Genomic DNA, 20,263 nt, shown 5'->3' on the forward strand with positions numbered 1-20,263 from the left:
TGCGAACGTTCGTTGCTACTATGGTTTTGGGAAACACTAACGTAGTGGAACAATGCATTGGACTATGTAAGTTCCAAATATGAATGTAATTCTGCGGCATAAAGCAGATGTATTTGTTTATTGTACAGAAAAATAAAAATGACATGTCAAGCAGTCAATTGACTACATTGCAGTCAAGAAGTAGGGCAAATTAATTTACGAAACCAAAACGTGGGTCATAGTTGTCTAAGCCTCTATTGCGTAGCCTGTTAAAAACGTCGCCAGATAGTATTAAATCGGCAACAACATTGTTTTCTGCAGAAGCCTACCCAAGGCTACAGATTAATTCTGAACAGTTATTTCTCTACTGGCTCAATTATCACACCACTGTTTTGATTTGCGTAGCGTTAACCCCAACACTGACAATAATGTAGACAGCAAATTTTGATTTCGATTTTCGTTACCACCGTGTAGTCAAGCCTTAAGTCATACCCAAGTAGCCTAAATCGAGGTAATGTTTAATTATGCATGATTTATTTTGTTATTGAATTAGTAGGCTGGGATTACTCTCGGCAACAATTATATCCTGATCCTGCTTTTTCAGAAGGGACCGCAGGCAGAGCGATGTACAGTGGTAGAGCGACGCACAGTGGCTGAAAGTGGTACCAAAGCTTCACGCAGCTTCACGCCGCGTAATGCACGAATGAAGTGGTCATTTGAAAGTGATGTCCACTGTAGTATCTTTAGAATTCTATAAACTCTACGTGGACCATGGACAACCCCCCCCTGCTGAAAACATCTTCCCGCACCTCTGGTATTAAGACATGATACAGAAAATACCACCGTGTTATCTGGGCCTGAGCTTGTTTAAAATGGACTGAGGTAATGTGGAAAAAGTTCCTGTGGTTAGACCAGTCAAAATTTGCTATTATTTTTGGAAATCATGGACTCATCTGGGCTAAAGAGGAGAGGGCCTATCTAAATATCCAACCTATCTAACTTGTTTTAGTGTTCAGTTCGAAACCCAACATCTAAGATGGTGTGAAGGTGCATTAGTGCCTGGGCATCTAGCACATCTGGCAAAGCACAATCAATTCTGAATGATATATACAAGTTTTGAGCAACATATACTGCCATCCAGGCAATGTCTTTTACAGGGAAGACCTTGAATATTTCAGGAAAACAATGCCAAAATGGGGTGCTAAAATGGCCTGTCTGCTGTCCAGACCTGTCAAATTAGGTGCATCATGGAATGAAAAACATGACTAAGATTACCCCATATTGTTGAGCAACTGAAATCCTATATCGGGCAGTAATGGGACAACATTTCACTCTCAAAACTCTAGCAACTGGTCTCCTCAGTTCCTAAACATTTACAGAAATGAAGAGATGAAACAGCACAGTGAACATTCCATATCCCAACTTTTTTTAAACATGTTGCATCAAATTCAAAATTAACATATATTTTCCATGAAATACTCCAAATTTTCACTTTCAACATTTCATATGTTGTCTATGTCCTTTTTGCTGCTAAAAAAGGGTTTACAAGACTTGTATATTATCACATTCTGTTTTTATTTGCATTTCACACAATGTCTCAACTTTTTATTTGGGGTTGTATATGCCTATGTCAGATGTCAGGACTGTGGTTGTATGTACAGAAAATGCCCCACTAAAATATTCTAGCACCAGACGCCACTGGAATGGAGACAGACCTGTATGTGGTAGACATCTTCAGGGTGCTCCACAAGCAGGCCATCAGTCAAGATTAGCAGATTCCCCATCTCACTGGAGGTAGGAGAGAATAGAGGTAAAGGATTAGAATGTGAAACTCACCATTGTTTCGAAACTGAAGATAGACAAAGCCAATCACAGATGAGGAGAAGAGAAGATGGAAGGGGAGAAGGGGAAGAATAACCCTGGAAGGGAAGGAGAAGGAAGCAAAAGTTGAAAAAGTGGCTAAATCTAGATAGCAATTACAACATATCCTAACAACTGTACACTTTGGCAAGCTTGCGTGTGACAGATCTCAGCTGCACATCATAAAATCAAACTGAGTAACAGTTATGGTAACCTAAAGAGCAGTAGACGAGAAGAAGAAGTATATCTCTGACAACCAAAAACTGTTTTTTTAATTAAAAAGCTATACCAGCTGATGCATTTAAAACTACCCCTCTAGCTTATTTCGTGAGCATCTTTGTTGCCCTCTCTTGCACACCGAGGTGGGGTTCAGGTCGAATTTAAGCTGGTCATCAATCAAGGTGCCTAGGTACTTGTAAGGTGATTCAATTTCAACACCTTGGCCGTTGATGATACTGTGCTTTGGAGCAGGGGGAAGGCATCTGAAATCTATGGACATGTCCTTGGTTTTGCTGATGTTCAGATGCAAAAAAACATCTTCACACCAAGACACAAATTCATTAATAACAGGGCCATGCTCATTCTCGTGGGAGACTGACAATTACAGAGTCATCTGCACATTTTAGAATATGCCTTTTGTCATGCTGGCTACGGGAGTCATTGGTGTACAGTACAACGGAGGGGAGAGGACACACCCCTGAGGTGAGCCTATGGATGATGTTAGGCCACCGGACAGCACTTTATTTACCCTCACTCTCTGAACTCTCTGCGTAAGGAAATCAAGTAGCCAACCAGTCAGGCTTGGATCAAAGCTAAAGTTGTTCAGTAATTTCTCAATTAGTAGGTCGGGTTGGATGGTGTTAAATGCCGAGGAGAAATCTACAAAGAGCAACCTTGCATGATTCCCGCTTTCCTCCAGGTGTTTATAGAAAAGATTTAGTAGAGTGATGGTAGCATCCTGCACCCCCCTCTTGGCCCTATAGGCAAACTGGGAAGGATCTAAGAGAGGTTCTACCCTGATTAGGAGCTCAGCTTTAATCAGCTTCTCTAAGGATTTTGCAATAAGAGATGTGAGTGCAACCGACCTGAAATCGTTTAGGATTTGGGGCCGACTGACCTTAGCAACAGGCACCACTACAGACTGCTTCCATAGAGATGGCACCCTCTGCAAGGAGAGTGACAAACTGAATATGTGTTGGAAGATGGGGCCTAACTGTTCAGCACACACGTTTAGCGTGCGGCCACTGATGTTATCTGGACCAGGGCTTTTCTTTGGATTGCAGTATTTGAAACACCTAACAACACTATGCTCATTAAAACAAGGGATAAATGGGGGATGCCAGAAGACTCTTCTTGAGTTCAGAATGTCTGTTACTGAAGTCGTGTGTGTCGAATCTGACATAGAACATTTTAGGATCCTCTGCCAGTACTGGGTCAGGTATGCTGTTAAATTCTAACTTCCTCTTCCCCCTTTCCTATAGTCTTCATACTATCCCAGGCTGTATCCAGGTTGTTAATTTTGAGTTGTGTTTCTAGTTTATCTTTATACTTTAGTTTGCCCACCCTGATTTCTCGTTTTATCTCTTTTTTAAGTTTGTGCAGCGCCAGCAAGTTTCCCTCCTTAAAGGCTCTATTCTTGTCACGCAAAAGACCTCTAAGAGACTTATTAACCCATGGTTTACTGTTGGGGTAAACTTTTAAGGCCTTAGTTGGAATGACAGTATCCTCACAGTAAGCCACCCAACAACTGATAACATCCGTTAATTCATCAATATCAGAGCATGAGTCCTTAAACATATCCCAGTCTGTGCAATCCAGGCACCCCTGAAGAGAAAGACAAGCATCCTCCGACCAGTCCTTAAAGTACACAGTCTGTCGCTTGCCTCTCTTAAGAGCAGTTTGATATGAGGGGATGAGGTGTACACAGTTGTGATCAGATGAGCCTAAAGGTGGGAGGGGGATGGACTTGAATGCATTTTTCACTGAACAATAACATAGGTCCAATGTTTTATTTTGTCTAGTGGGGCATGTAACATATTGATGGAAGTCTCTAAGTGTTTTAGACAAAGAGCAATTGTTCATATCCCCCATCTTCTATAAACCATTCACTCATCCACCCATTAAACTATCTATCAACATCCATTACACTATCTACATTAAACTTTTAAACTATCTAATCTGTCTCAGGCTTTAAGCATAAAATCTGGCTCTCTTAAGACTACAGATCCTTTTCAACTGTTTTCTCTGTCCAGAACTGTTTCAAAAGTCTTCACTATTATGATTCACTATTAAATAATATAACTATTTAAACTATCCAACTATTTAACTGTTCAGCTATTCCAACTGTCAGTTGTCATCACCTATGACTCCCACCAACTGCTTCCTCTTCCCACAACTGTTTCAAAATGAAAATCCTCACTATAATAATTCACTATTAAATAATTTAACAATTTAAACTACTCAACTATTTAACTGTTCAGCCATTTCAACTGTCAGTTATCATCAACCTCCAGCCAACTATATTAAACCACCACCTACCTAGCAAGCATTGAAATAAAACATCTATGTGAGTTTCCATAGCAGCCAACATGATTACCCTAGCAACCATCATATAAGTAAGGGATAATGCCATTATCAGAAATAAATGGACGACGCGGAGGCGTGAACCGTCCGACGCAAAGCGGAGGATTTCTGATTTTACTTTATTTCTGATAATGGACGCATCGAAGGGCATTATCCCGTTTATACCATGGTCACTTACAAAATAAATAAATATGATATAAATACTAAATGAGTTAGAGCTAAAATCGTTAGTTCGCAACGCTGTGGAATGTTGATAAGTCACAGCTGAGCGGACTAACTCAGGCGTTGTCAAGCAACGTCATAATAATTTTATAAGTGTAGTATATCACTTTTTAAACGGCACCCTTTTCTACCTAGACCATGGTATAAAAAGCTTTATTTAGCATTGGAACAACCATGTCTACCTAAGCAAAACCATTGTAACTATCTCTACATTATCTGTTTTAACACTGTACGTTTTACATCATATGTTTTGCATTTTCATGCACTGGTAATTCCTCGGAATTACATTTTCTAGTTATTATTATTATTCACTTTCACTTTTACACCTACCTTGAAATTCTTTTTGATGCATCTCAGAATAAAGGAATATCCACCACATCTGGTGTTTGTGGATATCTTTCATTGAACTTGGATACACAACTGAGCTGGATACACATGAACACAAGTGTCTTGACTAGCCTAATGGTAGGAAACTAGGGGTTGGCCCACTTGGTACTGAAGTTGAATAGCCCTTTTGTAGAGTGACGCGATCCATGTAACTCCAATGGTGTTTTGTTAACTTTTTGCCAACTAAACTTTTCATTGTTTTACAAACTAAACTTACAATTTGTAGCCAATCATTGATCATCAAAAAACTATCACATTTAAAAGCAATGTTAGGCATTAAAGGGAACACTTTATCAACCACCCTTTATCACTCCTTTTACCACAACTCATAAAGAGGCATAGAAAGACACTTACCTGTGTCTGTGAATAAGTTTGATAGATTCTGAACTCATTGGAGTGTGAGCAGTAAAGAGGCCTCGAGGGGTGCTGGCTCCTAAACCAGCTGAACTGAGCTTATCAAGACCAGCCAGGCCCTGCAAGTTCACACAGAATGATGACTTCACTGTAACACTAAACATTATAACATTATACTGTATCTAAACATTCCATCTGATTCTAAATCAATCTACTCCATCACTATAAAAAGTCTAGGTCTAGCCCCTTTTAGCCCCGTTTATACTGAGGGCCAAACATGGTGCTTGAACTCAGTTCCTGGGCCAAGAGGGGTTTATACCGTCCTGGGCTAGGCTTAAACGTGGCCAAACGTGAAACTAATGCCATAGTAACAAGCCCTGCTTAACTGCCAGGGCCACTAAACATTAGTAATATGGCCCATGTTAAGTGTAAACCCAACAGGAACTCTAGCCCTGGTGCTTGTAGCCTATGCCAAAGTGCCTGGGCTTAAGTTCCTGGGCTGATGGCCCACAGTATAAAAAGATGGCCCACAGATAAAAATTATTATCTATATGTGGCTCTGGTCAAATAATTACACTGTAAATGGAATTTGGTGTACAAAAATGTGGTTGTGCATGTTGTGAGGCTCACATGACACAAGCTGCTCCGCAACATCTGGAATTGGTCAGTCAGCTTCTTGTGCAGGGGACGCATTTCTGGATGTACCAACTTCTCATGTACAGCCAGCCCCACACCTAAGATATGTACCTGTCCCAAACAAATGTTACTTTCTCCCAACTATGCCAAATTAAAAACCAATGTTAACATGACTTATGACAGTGTTATACACACCGCAAAAAATTCTAACCAAGTGTTATGAACCCATTTTCTGCAGGTTTTTGCATTACTATGTTTTAATGACTTTATAGGTTTCAGGAAAGTGCAATACTGAGTATCTTTTATTTTTTTCAGCACAATCTAAGCAATATGATTAAATATTTGTCATTTCAATTTAACCAACTATATACACAAACATGAGCAAAAAAACATAAAAATGTGTATTTATTTTTAAAGAAATGATTGGCAAAGAGCACAAATACATAGATTAAACATTTTTTTTTACTAATTGAAATCATACACACATTTATTTTGAAATAAATACCAATGAAATGTTTTATAGTCAGAGAGATATCCCTCCGCAAAGTTATGTTGACACTACTTTCTATAATGCAAGTCAATGGGTGGATTACGGTCTATGGATAGATGACGCTGTTGCCAATCTAGTTAATCTACCCATCACTGGACAGGAAATTAATTTCATACAAACGTCAAATGGTCATTTCAGTTTGCTTCCTGGTTAGTTTGATGGTCAAAATAATGATAAAACGATATTTTGAGTTTTCCCCCTGCTATTATATTTTCGCATCATCTTTGACACATTCTGGTCACTGTAAAAATAATTACATGATTTTAAAATGACGATAACTTTGGTTCTACTTAAATGATAATTCCGGTATTTAGCACTTTGAGTCCCTTTTCTGGTTTGTTTTGGATGAACTTGAGTGGTGGATACCGAAATTGTGACGATGGGTCCCAGTGATGTAGTACTGGTTTAGACCGATTTCTGCTTTCTCGGACTCGACTCGGACTTGTTCCTTCAAAGACTCGGTCTTGACTCGGGTCTCGGACCACAGTGGGAGGAGAAGGGGTCGTAATTTCAGACTGAGTCCTCGAGACCAACGCATTTTTTTTATGTTCATATAAAAACACACACAACAATAATAATAAAATGCAATGTTGACGGGCATTATTTGAAAATGACATCCGCAAAGATACTGCCGTCTGTAGGGTAGGAATTTCACTGCGGCCACGTCTTTGCCCCTTGCGTTGGCCTTGGTGCCCCCTTCTTTCAATATTCTGCTTTGCGTCCGTTTAATAGCGATTTTTATTTAGCCTATGGCCTGTCAAAATAATCTTAGCATCACAGCGCAAACTAAATGACAGCGCATAGCAAGACAGAAAGTGCATCCAAATTCACCCATTCTTCTGAAATACTCGTGATCGCTATGCCTACTCATCACACAGACACATGTATCACATCACATGAAAGAGCTTTTCTCAGCTTTTAAACGATGTTAGCCGCTAATTGCTGTGGTGAACAGTTCGCGAGAAAAGTAAACAATATGATTAAATTTAATCATAACGTCTACATAAGGTGCTATGCCCATCTCCCTACCCATTCATCTTGGTGGCATACTTCGCAAACCCTTTGTTCAACACATGACAAACCATATATCAGAATAAACAGCAGACCTTACCGAACACAAAGGTGTAAAGCAGTCCCCTGTACAGTAAGCCGTTCCAGAGTATTCTGGTTAAATTAAAAATGTAATTTGCAGCAAGGTCTACATTCATGTCTCCAACTTTGGTCTTTAGGTTTCAAAATGTGTTTAAATCTTTCTACATGATTTCATAACAGGCCAAATACAAAATAAATGTTACAAATATTGCCTAGATATAGGTAAATATTAAAATCAGAGGATATATAGCTGATTAAGAGTTTGTGAAAGGAGTCTTAATGATCAAAAAATGCTAAGCATGCATCTAGGCTATTTGAGTTTCTTAAAGCTGAGCGCTGTGCTTAAATTGTTCAATACATGATTCCATAACAAGCCAAATATAAAATAAATATGAATATTAAATATAGCCTAGACATCTAAATATTAGATGATCAGATGATTTACAGTTCTATGTAATATGTCATGTTTCATGTTTTTGTAATGTTTCATACAGTGATGCAGGTCTACTGCTGTGAATAGGCTAAATACAACTTTGATTATTTTTATAGCCTACTACTGTATAGTTAACTTTGGCCTTGGTGCCCTGACATGTGGCCTTTGTGCCCCCCACCAAATATGCCCAACTGAAGGCCAAGTGGCCTTGCCCCTAAAATGGTGAAATTCCAAGCCAGGGCCTGGACTGTTGATTATTAACTGGGGTGATTTTAAATCATGAATATGAAAACTGACATGGTTTTTATGGTCTTGGTCTCGACTCGGTCTCGACTCTTCAAAGACTCGGTCTTGTCTCGGACTCGGCATAGGCGACATTTGACTGTTTCAGTGGCTGGCTATGGGCATGCAAAAACATGTCCTTAAAACAACCAAACTCCACCGGCACCGACCTCGCTTACCGTGCCCCTCACACACCCCTCAAACGTCATGCAATGAGGAAAATGGTTTCGTAGCTACATTTTAATGGGAAATGCACTAATGCCTACTGATAATAGTAAGTCTTACTACACAAAGACCCCTTTGAGTAGAAGCATAATCTTGGTGTCAAATGAAAGCTAACATTCTGGAGATGATAGTTTTATCTACTGTACTTTTGCACATGAATCTGCTACTGTGGCTGTTTTCTAAAAGTGATACTGAGCTAAACGCATAGGTATTTCAACACAAATTCATTTGTGAAAAATCCATATTTTACTCTATAGTTGTTTTAAGGACATGTTTGTGCATGCCCATAGCCAGCCACTCTGAAACAGTCAAAGGCGATTCAAAACGAGTCAGAAAGTCAAGGCAGGACCCATCAAACCAGAAAAGGGACTCAAAGTGCTAAATACTGGACTTATCCTTTAATGAATCAGAAAACCAATTAGTTTAGCGTGATCCCTGAACCCTCCCCCCCTGGTTTCCAGTCTGGTCATTCCACGGAAACAGCCCTGACAAGAGTTACAAATTACCATTTACTTTTATGTGATGATGGCCAAGCATTATTTCTACTACTCTAATTACACCATATATCCCAGCACGCTCCCTTTGTTCTATGGATGCTGGTCTCCTGAACATCCCAAATATAAAAAAAAGATCAGCTGGTCATCAGGGATGCCTCACATCCGAGCCATGATCTCTTCCAACTTCTGCCCTCTGGAAGACGCTATAGATCTCTCAAGACAGGAACGACGCGCTTCAACAACAGCTTCTACCCTTCAGCAATTAGACTCCTGAACTCCTGAAGATTTGCAACTCTACTTATTTATTTATATTTACTTAATTTATCCCCTCCCGCTATTAACCCCCCCCCCCCCCCCCCCCCCAAATGGACTGAGCTACAAAAAATACCACCAACATTGTTGTGTGGCAATTAAAGTTTCTATTCTATTCTATTTCGTGTTGTTCCAATTATATTCCTTTTTGTGTTGTTGATTTTATATTTAATATTTAACTTTGCCTATTACATGGGGTAAATTGTTGTTGTGAAGTGTTCTGAGGCCATGGTCCATGGTGATAATTCACTATAACTAACAATAAATTGAATTGATAATTTGTAGAAAGTGGACCAAGTCACTGCTTAGGTCTGAAACAGAGCTAGGAGGCCCCAACATAGTTATTTCTGTTTTATTTCAATTCAGTTGTAGGAAGTTCCGATAGTGGAGTGGTTAAGCTCATATAATGAGAAGTATTGTGCATGTTATGAATAAAGCTACTGTGAAGATGTAGAACTTACATTAACTGCCATTCAAACTGGTTGATTGAGTTCATTATGACTGTTTCAAATGGAACCTTTAACTGGCAACATTCTAATCACATACAAATGTGATTTCTTTTTTCACCTTTAGGCCTATAGTTTGGCAAACTAAATGAAGTGATTTTTTTCTGATCAATAACTATATAAAAAAACTATTTGTAAGTTAGAATGGCAAATAATAATACATAAATAAATAAATGCAAGGTTGCCTATAGTAAGACATAGTTGTAATAGCCCACGAGGCAGTACTATTGCACATTTTATTAATGTATTAAGCACTGTTCCTTCATTAATATTGGACATTTGCCTAATTTATAAAGTTCTAACAGATATAGATCTACAGTAGGCAATATGTACAGTGGGCAGTGCTTCGACTTGGCCAGCTTCCCTCGCGGTCCGCGAGCGGGATCACACGGCATCACGCGACTTTAATTTGTATTTTTCCAGTGACGCTGCAACGACGCTGCAACAACCGGCAGAGGTTTCAAGTGAGCAGGGTGTCTCGTAAAAAGAAATGGAGCTGGAAAACCCTACACAGACTTCACTACAGACTTTAGCAGACTGGTTTAGAAATAATTTAATAGCCAGAAATATGCCTGCCCTGCCCTAATAAAGAAATATTTGGTTAACTGTGAGTGAATCCCGTTTGCAGCCGTAGAAGAAACGCAGGACAAATTAAACATTCTGTTTTTCTCCGAGTGCAACGATGATAGACAGACATCATTTGGACAAAATAAAGAGCATATTAACCTCCGTTGCTCAGCCAAATGCCTTCCTGTTACGTCCTGTTTTTTTGATGGTCACAAGTTTACTTCATTAGCGTTTATTTCTTTGATTATTAAAGAGTGTTTTTCATTTAAAGGCTTGACTTTGTGCTTATTCAGAAGAGCATTTAGTGCTCTCCCCAATCCCAGACGTTCACATTGCATGTTTGTTTGTAATGGATGCAACCGCAAGATATGCTTGTCATAGGCGCCGATACCGTGGGAGCTCCGTCTCTCGGGCACCCACTGAAAACATTGAGCACTCACGTGTGCCAGCTTACAGTCCCGGCTAAATTTACATTCATTTAAAATCAAACATCGCAGTTTATGTTAAATTCAGCATCTCTCATAATGTGATTGGATATGTTGCTGTCAATTCCCTACTTCATATACTAACCACCAATGAGAGCGTCTCTCGTATGAAAATTCCTGACACTTCCCACCTGAAGAATTAACGCAAGGCTTTGTCGGGTCTTCAGCCCCGAATGTTTAAAATGTATATAGCCCTGAATATAATTTTAAAAGTAGTCTGACAAAGCTTATTGTTTTGTGACACAGCTAAACACTGGTACCTCATAGAACGTCTGTAACATAGCCTAGGTGGTCGCAACTCACAAAAGTAAAGCAGATAGAAAGAACTCACGCAAATCTAGCCTACAACACGCAGACAGCTTTATGCGAAGGGGAGAGAGCGTGCACGCACTGTGCTTTATGATTGTTGCCTTCTGATGGTATCTTGCTAATTCACTGAACTGCATTAGTTGACACAAATGGTATTGCCTTTATCTTATAACTCCTTGTCTGAGCGACTACCAGACCTATGGTTTTTAAAAGTCAGATGTTCCCTGACAAAGACATTCGAAAATTAAGAATGTTTATTGACTTGAAAAATACATTAATTTTTGCAAACTCCCTTCATTCAACCCTTGAAGACATCGCGGTCTGGTGCGCTATGTAGATCGTTTCTCGTACCATTTAATTTCTCAGAATTATAGGTCTACTAGGCCTACAATAACTTCATCACCAAATACATCTTTTATTTTTAGTTGATCAACCACAAAGAGTAGCATAGGCCTACTGTGCACAGTGCACTGACGACTGTAGCAGCCCAAGGTAACCAGTTGTTGTAGATGAGAGGCAACCCCTTGTTTCAGATAGCCTGGACAACATGTTACCTGGGTGTTGCCTACGTTATTAATTAATGGTAGCCTACAATAGTTAATTGATTTGCGTAACATATTAGTTGGCTCAAAGAGTAGGGAATCAGTCACGCGTGTGTTGCTTTTGCGGGATCGAATCCAGTTTAATGCTAGTTTTCAAAACATATATTTTTTACATGTCTTTTGACCGAGTGGCTGTAATGTAGCCGAGCGCTCATGGCGTATGAAAAGCGACTTCAAACCGCCTAAAACAACTTGTTTGTGAATGTCTGACAACTGCTGCAGCGCATGCACGCGCAAGGAAACCAGTAGGTGGAGAAACCAGAAGGCACACAACACCGGAACGATTTTAAGGCTATTTCGCATAGGCTACTCAATGGTGCTATTTCACACGCATTATAGCGACCCCCACTCACCGGGGTTAGGTGGAAGGTGTTAATAGACTATTGGCGTAGCCTACAGTGGACTAGGGCTGTCAAAATTGCTCAAAAATGACCGAATCGAATCGAATATCCCCTCTTAAATAAACACATGTATTCGAATATATTGGAATATCTAGGCTATATGATTTGCGCATTATGTCAGTGATGCGCATCATGTCATCTGTTTTTAACTTTTTGTATGGTTATTGCTTGACAGGGGGGATCCCAAGTAGCTTTCAGCCATAAGGCATTTCCTAATTCACCCGACACTGATATTCAAAATGTTGAAACTATTTCGGCATAGCCTATAAGCAGTTTAATTAAATGTAATGTTAGTTGTAAACAAACGGGCTACTTGGTGAGGCTTGGCCTCACAGATGCGCTCGTGCCTTAAATGGCAATACAAATCTTCACGATAGGCCTATTAACTGACCGGCCGATTCACGTTGGCTGGGGGGCAGGGGGGGCCATCAGACATTTGTTCCCAAGGGTCTATGAATTGTTAATCCGGCCCTGCCCCCAACGAACGCAACTTTCCACCTCTGAGACAGCTGAAACGAAGTCTAGAGGACTCCTAACTCACTAAGACCTACTTACTGTAGGCTGCGCAAACCACAGGCCTTTTTTTGGGCAAGCCTGCATTCGCGGCAGGCCTTCTGTTGAAGAATTTTATATAAATCCTGCGCTAACAGTAATCCTCCTACCCCCCCGCTACCACAGTTGTGGATAGTGTGGCATGCTCACGCTTTATGTATGAAGGAGTTCTTGCAAACTATAGCCCAACCATTTACGTCTTCAAAAAATAACAACTTGCGAGATATGCCTTCATATCTTTGGGCTTCATTCAGCATTTTGTTCTTCCACTGGAAATACTCTTCTACATTTGCTGCCTGCTGCATCCTTTCTGTTTGTATTGTTTAGAAAATGTTTGACGTCTTGAGTTAATGCATTAAACATTATTTGCTGGTAACCAGCCACAAATAGCCTACAGATTCTTGTGTGCGTACATTCTCTATTCTCTCCAAAATGTGCCCGTTCTAGGCTGGCCAAATGCGTAATTCTGCGGCATAAAGCAGATGTATTTGTTTATTGTACAGAAAAATAAAAATAACCTGTCAAGCTGTCAATTGACTACATTGCAGTCAATAAGTAGGGCAAATTACGAAACCAAAACGTGGGTCATAGTTGTCTAAGCCTCTGCTGTGAGGCCAAACCCATGAACAAAGACGCATTGATATCTGCAATAGTTTGTTTTTTGGCGAAACAAGCTCACAGCCGAACGAGTCATAGCACTGAAGGGAGAGGCAACTGGCATGTGATCTCCCCACGGGCCAATGGATGTACAAGTTTTCTCCTGTGCCTACGATATTTAATCCAGTGTTTTGTCAAGTTGCAAAATGCTATTCGTTTTAACGATAGTATGAAGTACTTTTTGTATAGGGTACTATTTTAATTGCTTTATACTCAATACTTGACCAATGGCTATTGCATCTGTCTATTAAAAGTGAAAATGTGGCATGTGATCTAATGTGTAGGCTTCATAAAATAAAATAAACAGATTGCTAATGGCCTACAAGCTGATCTGGGGTGCGTTTCCCGTACAACTACGGAGGTTAGCTTTTTACTAACAGGATGCCTCGTTCAACTAACCAACATGTAAGTTACGACTGTTTCCCAAAACTGTCGTACTTACATAGTACTGTAAGTTTGGACCATGATAGTTTCCAAACTTCGGTAGTCTGGACTAAGGTGGTTAATGACGTTTAGTAGCACGTGAACGGGCATCTACACATACTTCTGTGGCGCATTGCGTTAAGGCCGGCAGATGACAGCCGCCGTTGCACAGCAGCTACCAGTCCCCTGTCCAAGAGTTTGAATCTGGGTTAAGATTTTGACAACAATATTGACATCGTTGTTTACCTAAGTTTATCTTTTGTGCAGATCATATTATCAAAATCAGAATCAGCCTTCTTGGCTTGGTTTGCGTAAACTAACAAGGACCCCGCCCTCCATGAAAATCAAAGGCTACATATTCTCAGCTGACTCGTCAAAAAGTGCGCACCACCTTATTATTATCTGCAGGTGTGTGACTTTTACTTACGTGCACATGGCTGCAAATTGACTTTTAATTTATGTATTTTCTGCCTTGGGCATTTTAAAATATGGATGTATGGTGGTTAGAAGTGTAAATATCAATTAGAAACCTAAATATATTTATAATTATTAATTTGCAAACAAATAACTGGCGTCAGTGACGTCTTTGACATGAAGATCCCTGGAACTATGCTTCTACTAGCATTCTACCACAGGTCGAGAGGTGTAGTTGTAACTACACAACGATAGTGGTTGCGAACGTTCGTTGCTACTATGGTTTTGGGAAACACTAACGTAGTGTAACGATGCATTGGACTATGTAAGTTCCAAATATGAATGTAATTCTGCGCCATAAAGCAGATGTATTTGTTTATTGTACGTTTTTGTTGTATTGTAAGTTTTGCCAGGTTTAGCCTCAGTTATGAATTAAAATGTGTTTAATGCAATAAATATAAACTGTAGAGATGCAACCTGGTCATTAAAATGATTACAAATGGGATTTTTTTCCCATGTTTTGTTTTTCTTTTTCTCCCCCCACCCCTTTGGCAGCCCTCAGTTCAATGTTGGGTTCCTGAATTGGCCCTCACCAATCAAAACTTTGAGAACCCCTGCATTACATGCATAGTAAACATATAAGGTCCAAGAACCACTACCATATAAGGTGAAGATCAAATCCATCCCAGGAGAAAGTACACAGACACATAATGCAAGTAAGCATTGAGTGCCCAACTTTGTGACACCTCCGAGTGGGCAGGCCAAAGCTAATTGAGAAAGTAATCAATTTTGCATTGAACCCAGAAAGGAGATATGTCTACTCTCTAAAATATTCTATATATTTTAATATAATGGTCTTCTCCTTAATGGTCTTTTCCTTAGCCTGGAAAATCCAGACCCTGATAATCTAGAAAGATTAAGGGTCTGGCCACAAATAATTAAACTGGCCCAACTCGAGGGGCGGCACCAAGCATGCATTTGAAAATCTCACTGCACGCAATTGGATAACACTAGACCAATGTTTACTCTGAATTATTCCGGACTTCGACGCAATTAGATAACACCAATCTGCTGCTCAACGTCAGCAAAACCAAGGAGTTGATTGTGGACTACAGGAGACTGCAGGAAGAGCACACACCCATCTATATTGGAGGCACAGCAGTAGAGAGAGTCAGCTGCTTCAGATTACTTGGAATTAACATCAGTGAGGATCTGAGCTGGTCACACCATATAGGTATGGTCACAAAGTCAGCAAGACAACAACTCTTCTTTCTTCGGCGGCTGAGGAAGTTTGGTATGGACGGTGAAATACTGACCAACTTCTACCGCTGTACCATTGAGAGCATCCTGTCCGGCAACATTACAACATGGTATGGTAACAGCACCACTCATGATCGCAAAGCTCTGCAAAGGGTGGTCAGGTCAGCGCAAGGCATCACAAGGACTGAGTTACCAACTATCCAGGACCTTTACAGCCAGCGCTGCAGGAGAAAGACCAAGCGAATCCTCGCTGACCCCAGTCATCCCAGCCACAGTGTCTTCACCCTCCTACCATCTGGTAAAAGGTACAAGAGTATGCAGACGTGTACCAGCAGATACAGAGACCGCTTCTATCCACAAGCCACCATGATGCTGAACTGTAATTATCTTCCCCTAATCAACCTAAAACCTCAGAACCCCCACCCAAACACAACAACATACCCCGTCCCCACACATATACACACCATTTCATAATTCCCCTTTTCATCACCCCCCACACACACACACAAACACAAAATACACCTTCTTAAAGCAACACCAAAGAGTTTTTTGTACCTTATAATAATGTTTCCAAAATAGTTTCAGTGGTTCATGAACTCGTAACAGGGTGAACGGCACTTCTGCATTCGCTTTGCGGCCCTCTATCGGCTATAACCGCACTATGTAAGTTTGCCAGATCGGGTAGCGGATATGTAGTTCAATGGAATGAGTAGTGATGGGGACGAGACTGCCTATGCCGAGTCCGAGACAAGACCGAGTCTTTGAAGGGTCGAGACCGAGTCGAGACCGAGTCCGTTGGTTTTCAAATACAGACGAGTCCGAGTCAAGACCGAGTCTTTGAGGAAGCAAGTCCGAGTCGAGACCGAGTCCTTTAAGAGTCGAGACCGAGTCGAGACCAAGACCATAAAAACATGTCAGTTTTCATATTCATGATTTAATATCACCCCAATTAATAATCAACAGTTAGGCCCAGGCTTGGAATTTCACCATTTTAGGGGCAAGGCCACTTGGCCTTCAGTTGGGCATATTTGGTGGGGGGCACAAAGGCCACATGTCAGGGCACCAAGGCCAAAGTTAACTATACAGTAGTAGGCTATAAAAATAATCAAAGTTGTATTTAGCCTATTCACAGCAGTAGACCTGCATCACTGTATGAAACATTACAAAAACATGAAACATGACATATTACATAGAACTGTAAATCATCTGATATATTTAATATTTATATTTATTTTATATTTGGCCTGTTATGGAATCATGTATTGAACAATTTAAGCACAGCTCAGCTTTAAGAAACTCAAATAGCCTAGATGCGTGCTTAGCATTTTTTGATTATTAAGACTCCTTTCACAAACTCTTACTCAGCTGTATATCCTCTGATTTTAATATTTACCTATATCTAGGCAATATTTGTAACATTTATTTAGTATTTGGCCTGTTATGAAATCATTAAGAACGATTTAAACACATTTTGAAACCTAAAGACCAAAGTTGGAGACATGAATGTAGACCTTGCTGCAGATTACATTTTTAATTTAACCGGAATAGCCTACTCTGGAACGGCTTACTGTACAGGGGACTGCTTTACACCTTTGTGTTCGGTAAGGTCTGCTGTTTATTCTGATATATGGTTTGTCATGTGTTGAACGAAGGGTTCGTGAAGTATTCCACCTAGATGAATGGGTAGGGAGATGGATGTAGCACCTTATGTAGACGTTATGATTAAATTTAATGATATTATTTACTTTTCTCGCGAACCGTTCACCACAGCAATTAGCGGCTAACATCGTTTAAAAGCTGAGAAAAAGCTCTTTCATGTGATGTGATACATGTGTCTGTGTATTGAGTAGGCTTAGCGATTGCGAGTAGCCTATTTCAACTGAGAAGAATGGGTGAATTTGGACGCACTTTCTGTCTTGCCATGCGCTGTCATTTTCTCCACTGTGTAAGACTGAATTAGTTTGCGCTGTGATGCTAAGATTATTTTGACAGGCTATAGGCTAAATAAAAATCGCTATTAAACGGACGCAAAGCAGAATATTGAAAGAAGGGGGCACCAAGGCCAACGCAAGGGGCAAAGACGTGGCCGCTGTGAAATTTCATTTTGAATTTTTTTTTATATGAACATAAAAAAATGCGTTGGTCTCGAGGACTCGGTCTGAAATTACGAGTCCTTCTCCTCCCACTGTGGTCCGAGACCGAGTCAAGACCGAGTCTTTGAAGGAACAAGTCCGAGTCGAGTCCGAGAAAGCAGAAATCGGTCTCGAGACCGGTCTTGAGTCCGAGACCGGACTCGAGTACTACATCACTGGGAATGAGACATAAGAAACTACAAATTTGACGTGCTTCTGATGTCTCAATACATCATACTTTCATAAAATCATGCAACATACTCTACCTTGTCTGTGGACATGTTATTTGCAAAGCCAGTGCTGGATAAACAAATAGCGTGCATGCGACAGAGGAAAAGTGCTTTGGTGTTGCTTTAATTACTGCTTTTAATTTACTCTTTTAAGTTGAGCTGGCTCATGAGTTTAAGAATTTCATTACTTATAATTAATTTTATAAGTACATGACAATAAAATTACTTGAACTTGAACTTGAATCTGTGGTGAAAAAAGAAATCACATTTTGTATGTGATTAGAATGTTGCCAGTTAGGTTCCATTTGAAACTGTCATAATGAACTCAAGCAACCAGTTTTGAATGGCAGTTAATGTAAGTTCTAGATCTTCACAGTAGAATTCTGGAATGACTTGTAAAAATATTTTACTCCTCAAAGATGTGTATATTATACAGCAAATATCTAGCCCCAGAGGTCAGATCTGAAGTGGCTCCACATCTGAAATCATACCTTAGGGGGTGAAGATTATATAGTGAAACCTTCATGCTTTAGTCATAAAATGCACAAATACACAATACACAGAGGTTCAAGGCTTTTTTACACATCATATTTACCTGCTCCTCCATGAGATCTTTCAGTTGGGTAATTTTCTCAGAGTCATCTGGATGGCTGGCAATGTATTCCATATCAAAAAAGGCCTGGGAATTGTTACATGTGGAAGTTAGGGAAACCAGACCATTTCTCTTGCCAAAAGTTATTTGCAGAGCTCAAACACAAGCTTAAATTTGAAATTTACATCCATGATGTGCCTTGAGATATATTCATACAGTACCCTCCAGAAATATTGACACCTCTGCTAAAGTTGACTAAAAACCAGTATAAAACATAATCTGTTGGTGATTTATTTGAAAAAAAAAAATAGGAAAAATACAACCTTGAAGGGAAGCACATTTATTTTGAGAAAAAGGAAAATCTCATATAGAAATAAATATTTTTAACAAAAACACTTCGCTCACAATTATTGGCACCCCTGCTTGTAATACCTTCTTAAGCCGCCCTTTGCCAATAAAACAGCTTGTAATATTCTCCTATGTGTAACCGAGGTCGTAATTCATCCGCCTCTCACGGCCCTCGAACCCGCACACCTCCACACACACCGGCATGGGAGTCGAAGGCTCTAACCACTGAGCTAAAAGCCCAGGCTTCCAACTCAGCAGTTAGAAGTGTTCTTAAGGTTAGGGGTGTGAGGATTTACACGGGCAACTAGCACGCTAGCTCAGTTCGCCTCCGTTACACTTTTTTTATACCAGTTTTTAGTCAACTTTAGCAGAGGTGCCAATAATTCGGGAGGGTACTGTATATATTATATAAATAAAACCACACTGAATTGAATTGACCTGTCGCTAAGCCCCGCCCCCCATTGTTACCGTGTGAAAACTCGGACAAACAAACCAGACTTGATTAGAAATACATTGTGGACAATGGCAGCGGACAGTATATAAGCAGGCTTTGAGGACGTTTTGATCGATAAGAGGATTTACTTTCCTCCAGAAGCTATCAAAAGGGACTTAATTATGCTATGGAGTGGTGTATTCAAAACTTTAGAATACATACAAGTTAACAAGCAGTTGTGGCGAGTAGACGTGCAAATCACCGTGCAAAAACCACTGACGTTAATGCTAGCTAGCTAGCTAGTGGAAGATTGATACTAAGATACAGTATGTTAGGTTACGTTCATATTTAATGTAGTAAGAATATGGAACAGCTGGAAAATCTGTTTGCATATACACTGATAGTCGTTATTGCTGGGGAATTGTTCATGACCATGGAGCAATATGGAAGGAAAGAGGCTTTCTTATGGCTACTGGTAAACCTGTACAACATAAAGAGTTCATTGTATTGTTGCTGGAGGCAATTCAGCTTCCTTCTGCTTTAGCAGTGGTTAAGTGTGCAGTGCATATTAGAGGCGCTGATGAGGTCAGCCTTCGTAATGAGAGGTCTGACTCGGCTGCTTAAAGTGCCACGAAGGGGGGAGTTGAGAGGAGGATACCACCAGAGTTTTTTTAAGACTTTCGAACAAAACACAATTGTTTTTGAATTTGAATTTGCAAATACCAGATATAGTGACATCAGGTCAAGCTTTAAAGGAAGCATAAAAATCGGCAGATACAAAAGAAAAAAGAAAATGGAAAAATTGTAAAAAGAATAATGATGATTTGTGGCTACATACTCCAACAGGCAAGCCTGTTCTACCAAAATCATGTTTTCATATAGTTGCTAAAGTCACTCATGGTTTAGATCATGCGAGTGCAACAGCTATGGTAAAAACAAT

General features: G+C 40.0%; 1 protein-coding gene across 1 annotated transcript in view; it reads right to left on the bottom strand.

The window, feature by feature from the left end:
- dock3 (dedicator of cytokinesis 3) overlaps positions 1-20,263 on the bottom strand; it is a 576,384-nt gene that overhangs the window by 108,601 nt on the left and 447,520 nt on the right. The window contains exons 47-50 of the mRNA XM_042088883.1: positions 18,546-18,629; positions 6,016-6,132; positions 5,386-5,504; positions 1,695-1,767 (exon numbers count right to left, since the gene is read on the bottom strand). Of these exons, the coding sequence (XP_041944817.1) occupies positions 1,695-1,767; positions 5,386-5,504; positions 6,016-6,132; positions 18,546-18,629 (393 nt within the window). The remainder of the gene's footprint in view (positions 1-1,694; positions 1,768-5,385; positions 5,505-6,015; positions 6,133-18,545; positions 18,630-20,263) is intronic.

The sequence above is a fragment of the Alosa sapidissima genome, chromosome 4 (assembly GCF_018492685.1).
Source record: "Alosa sapidissima isolate fAloSap1 chromosome 4, fAloSap1.pri, whole genome shotgun sequence".
In the NCBI taxonomy this organism is placed as follows: Eukaryota; Metazoa; Chordata; class Actinopteri; order Clupeiformes; family Clupeidae; genus Alosa; species Alosa sapidissima.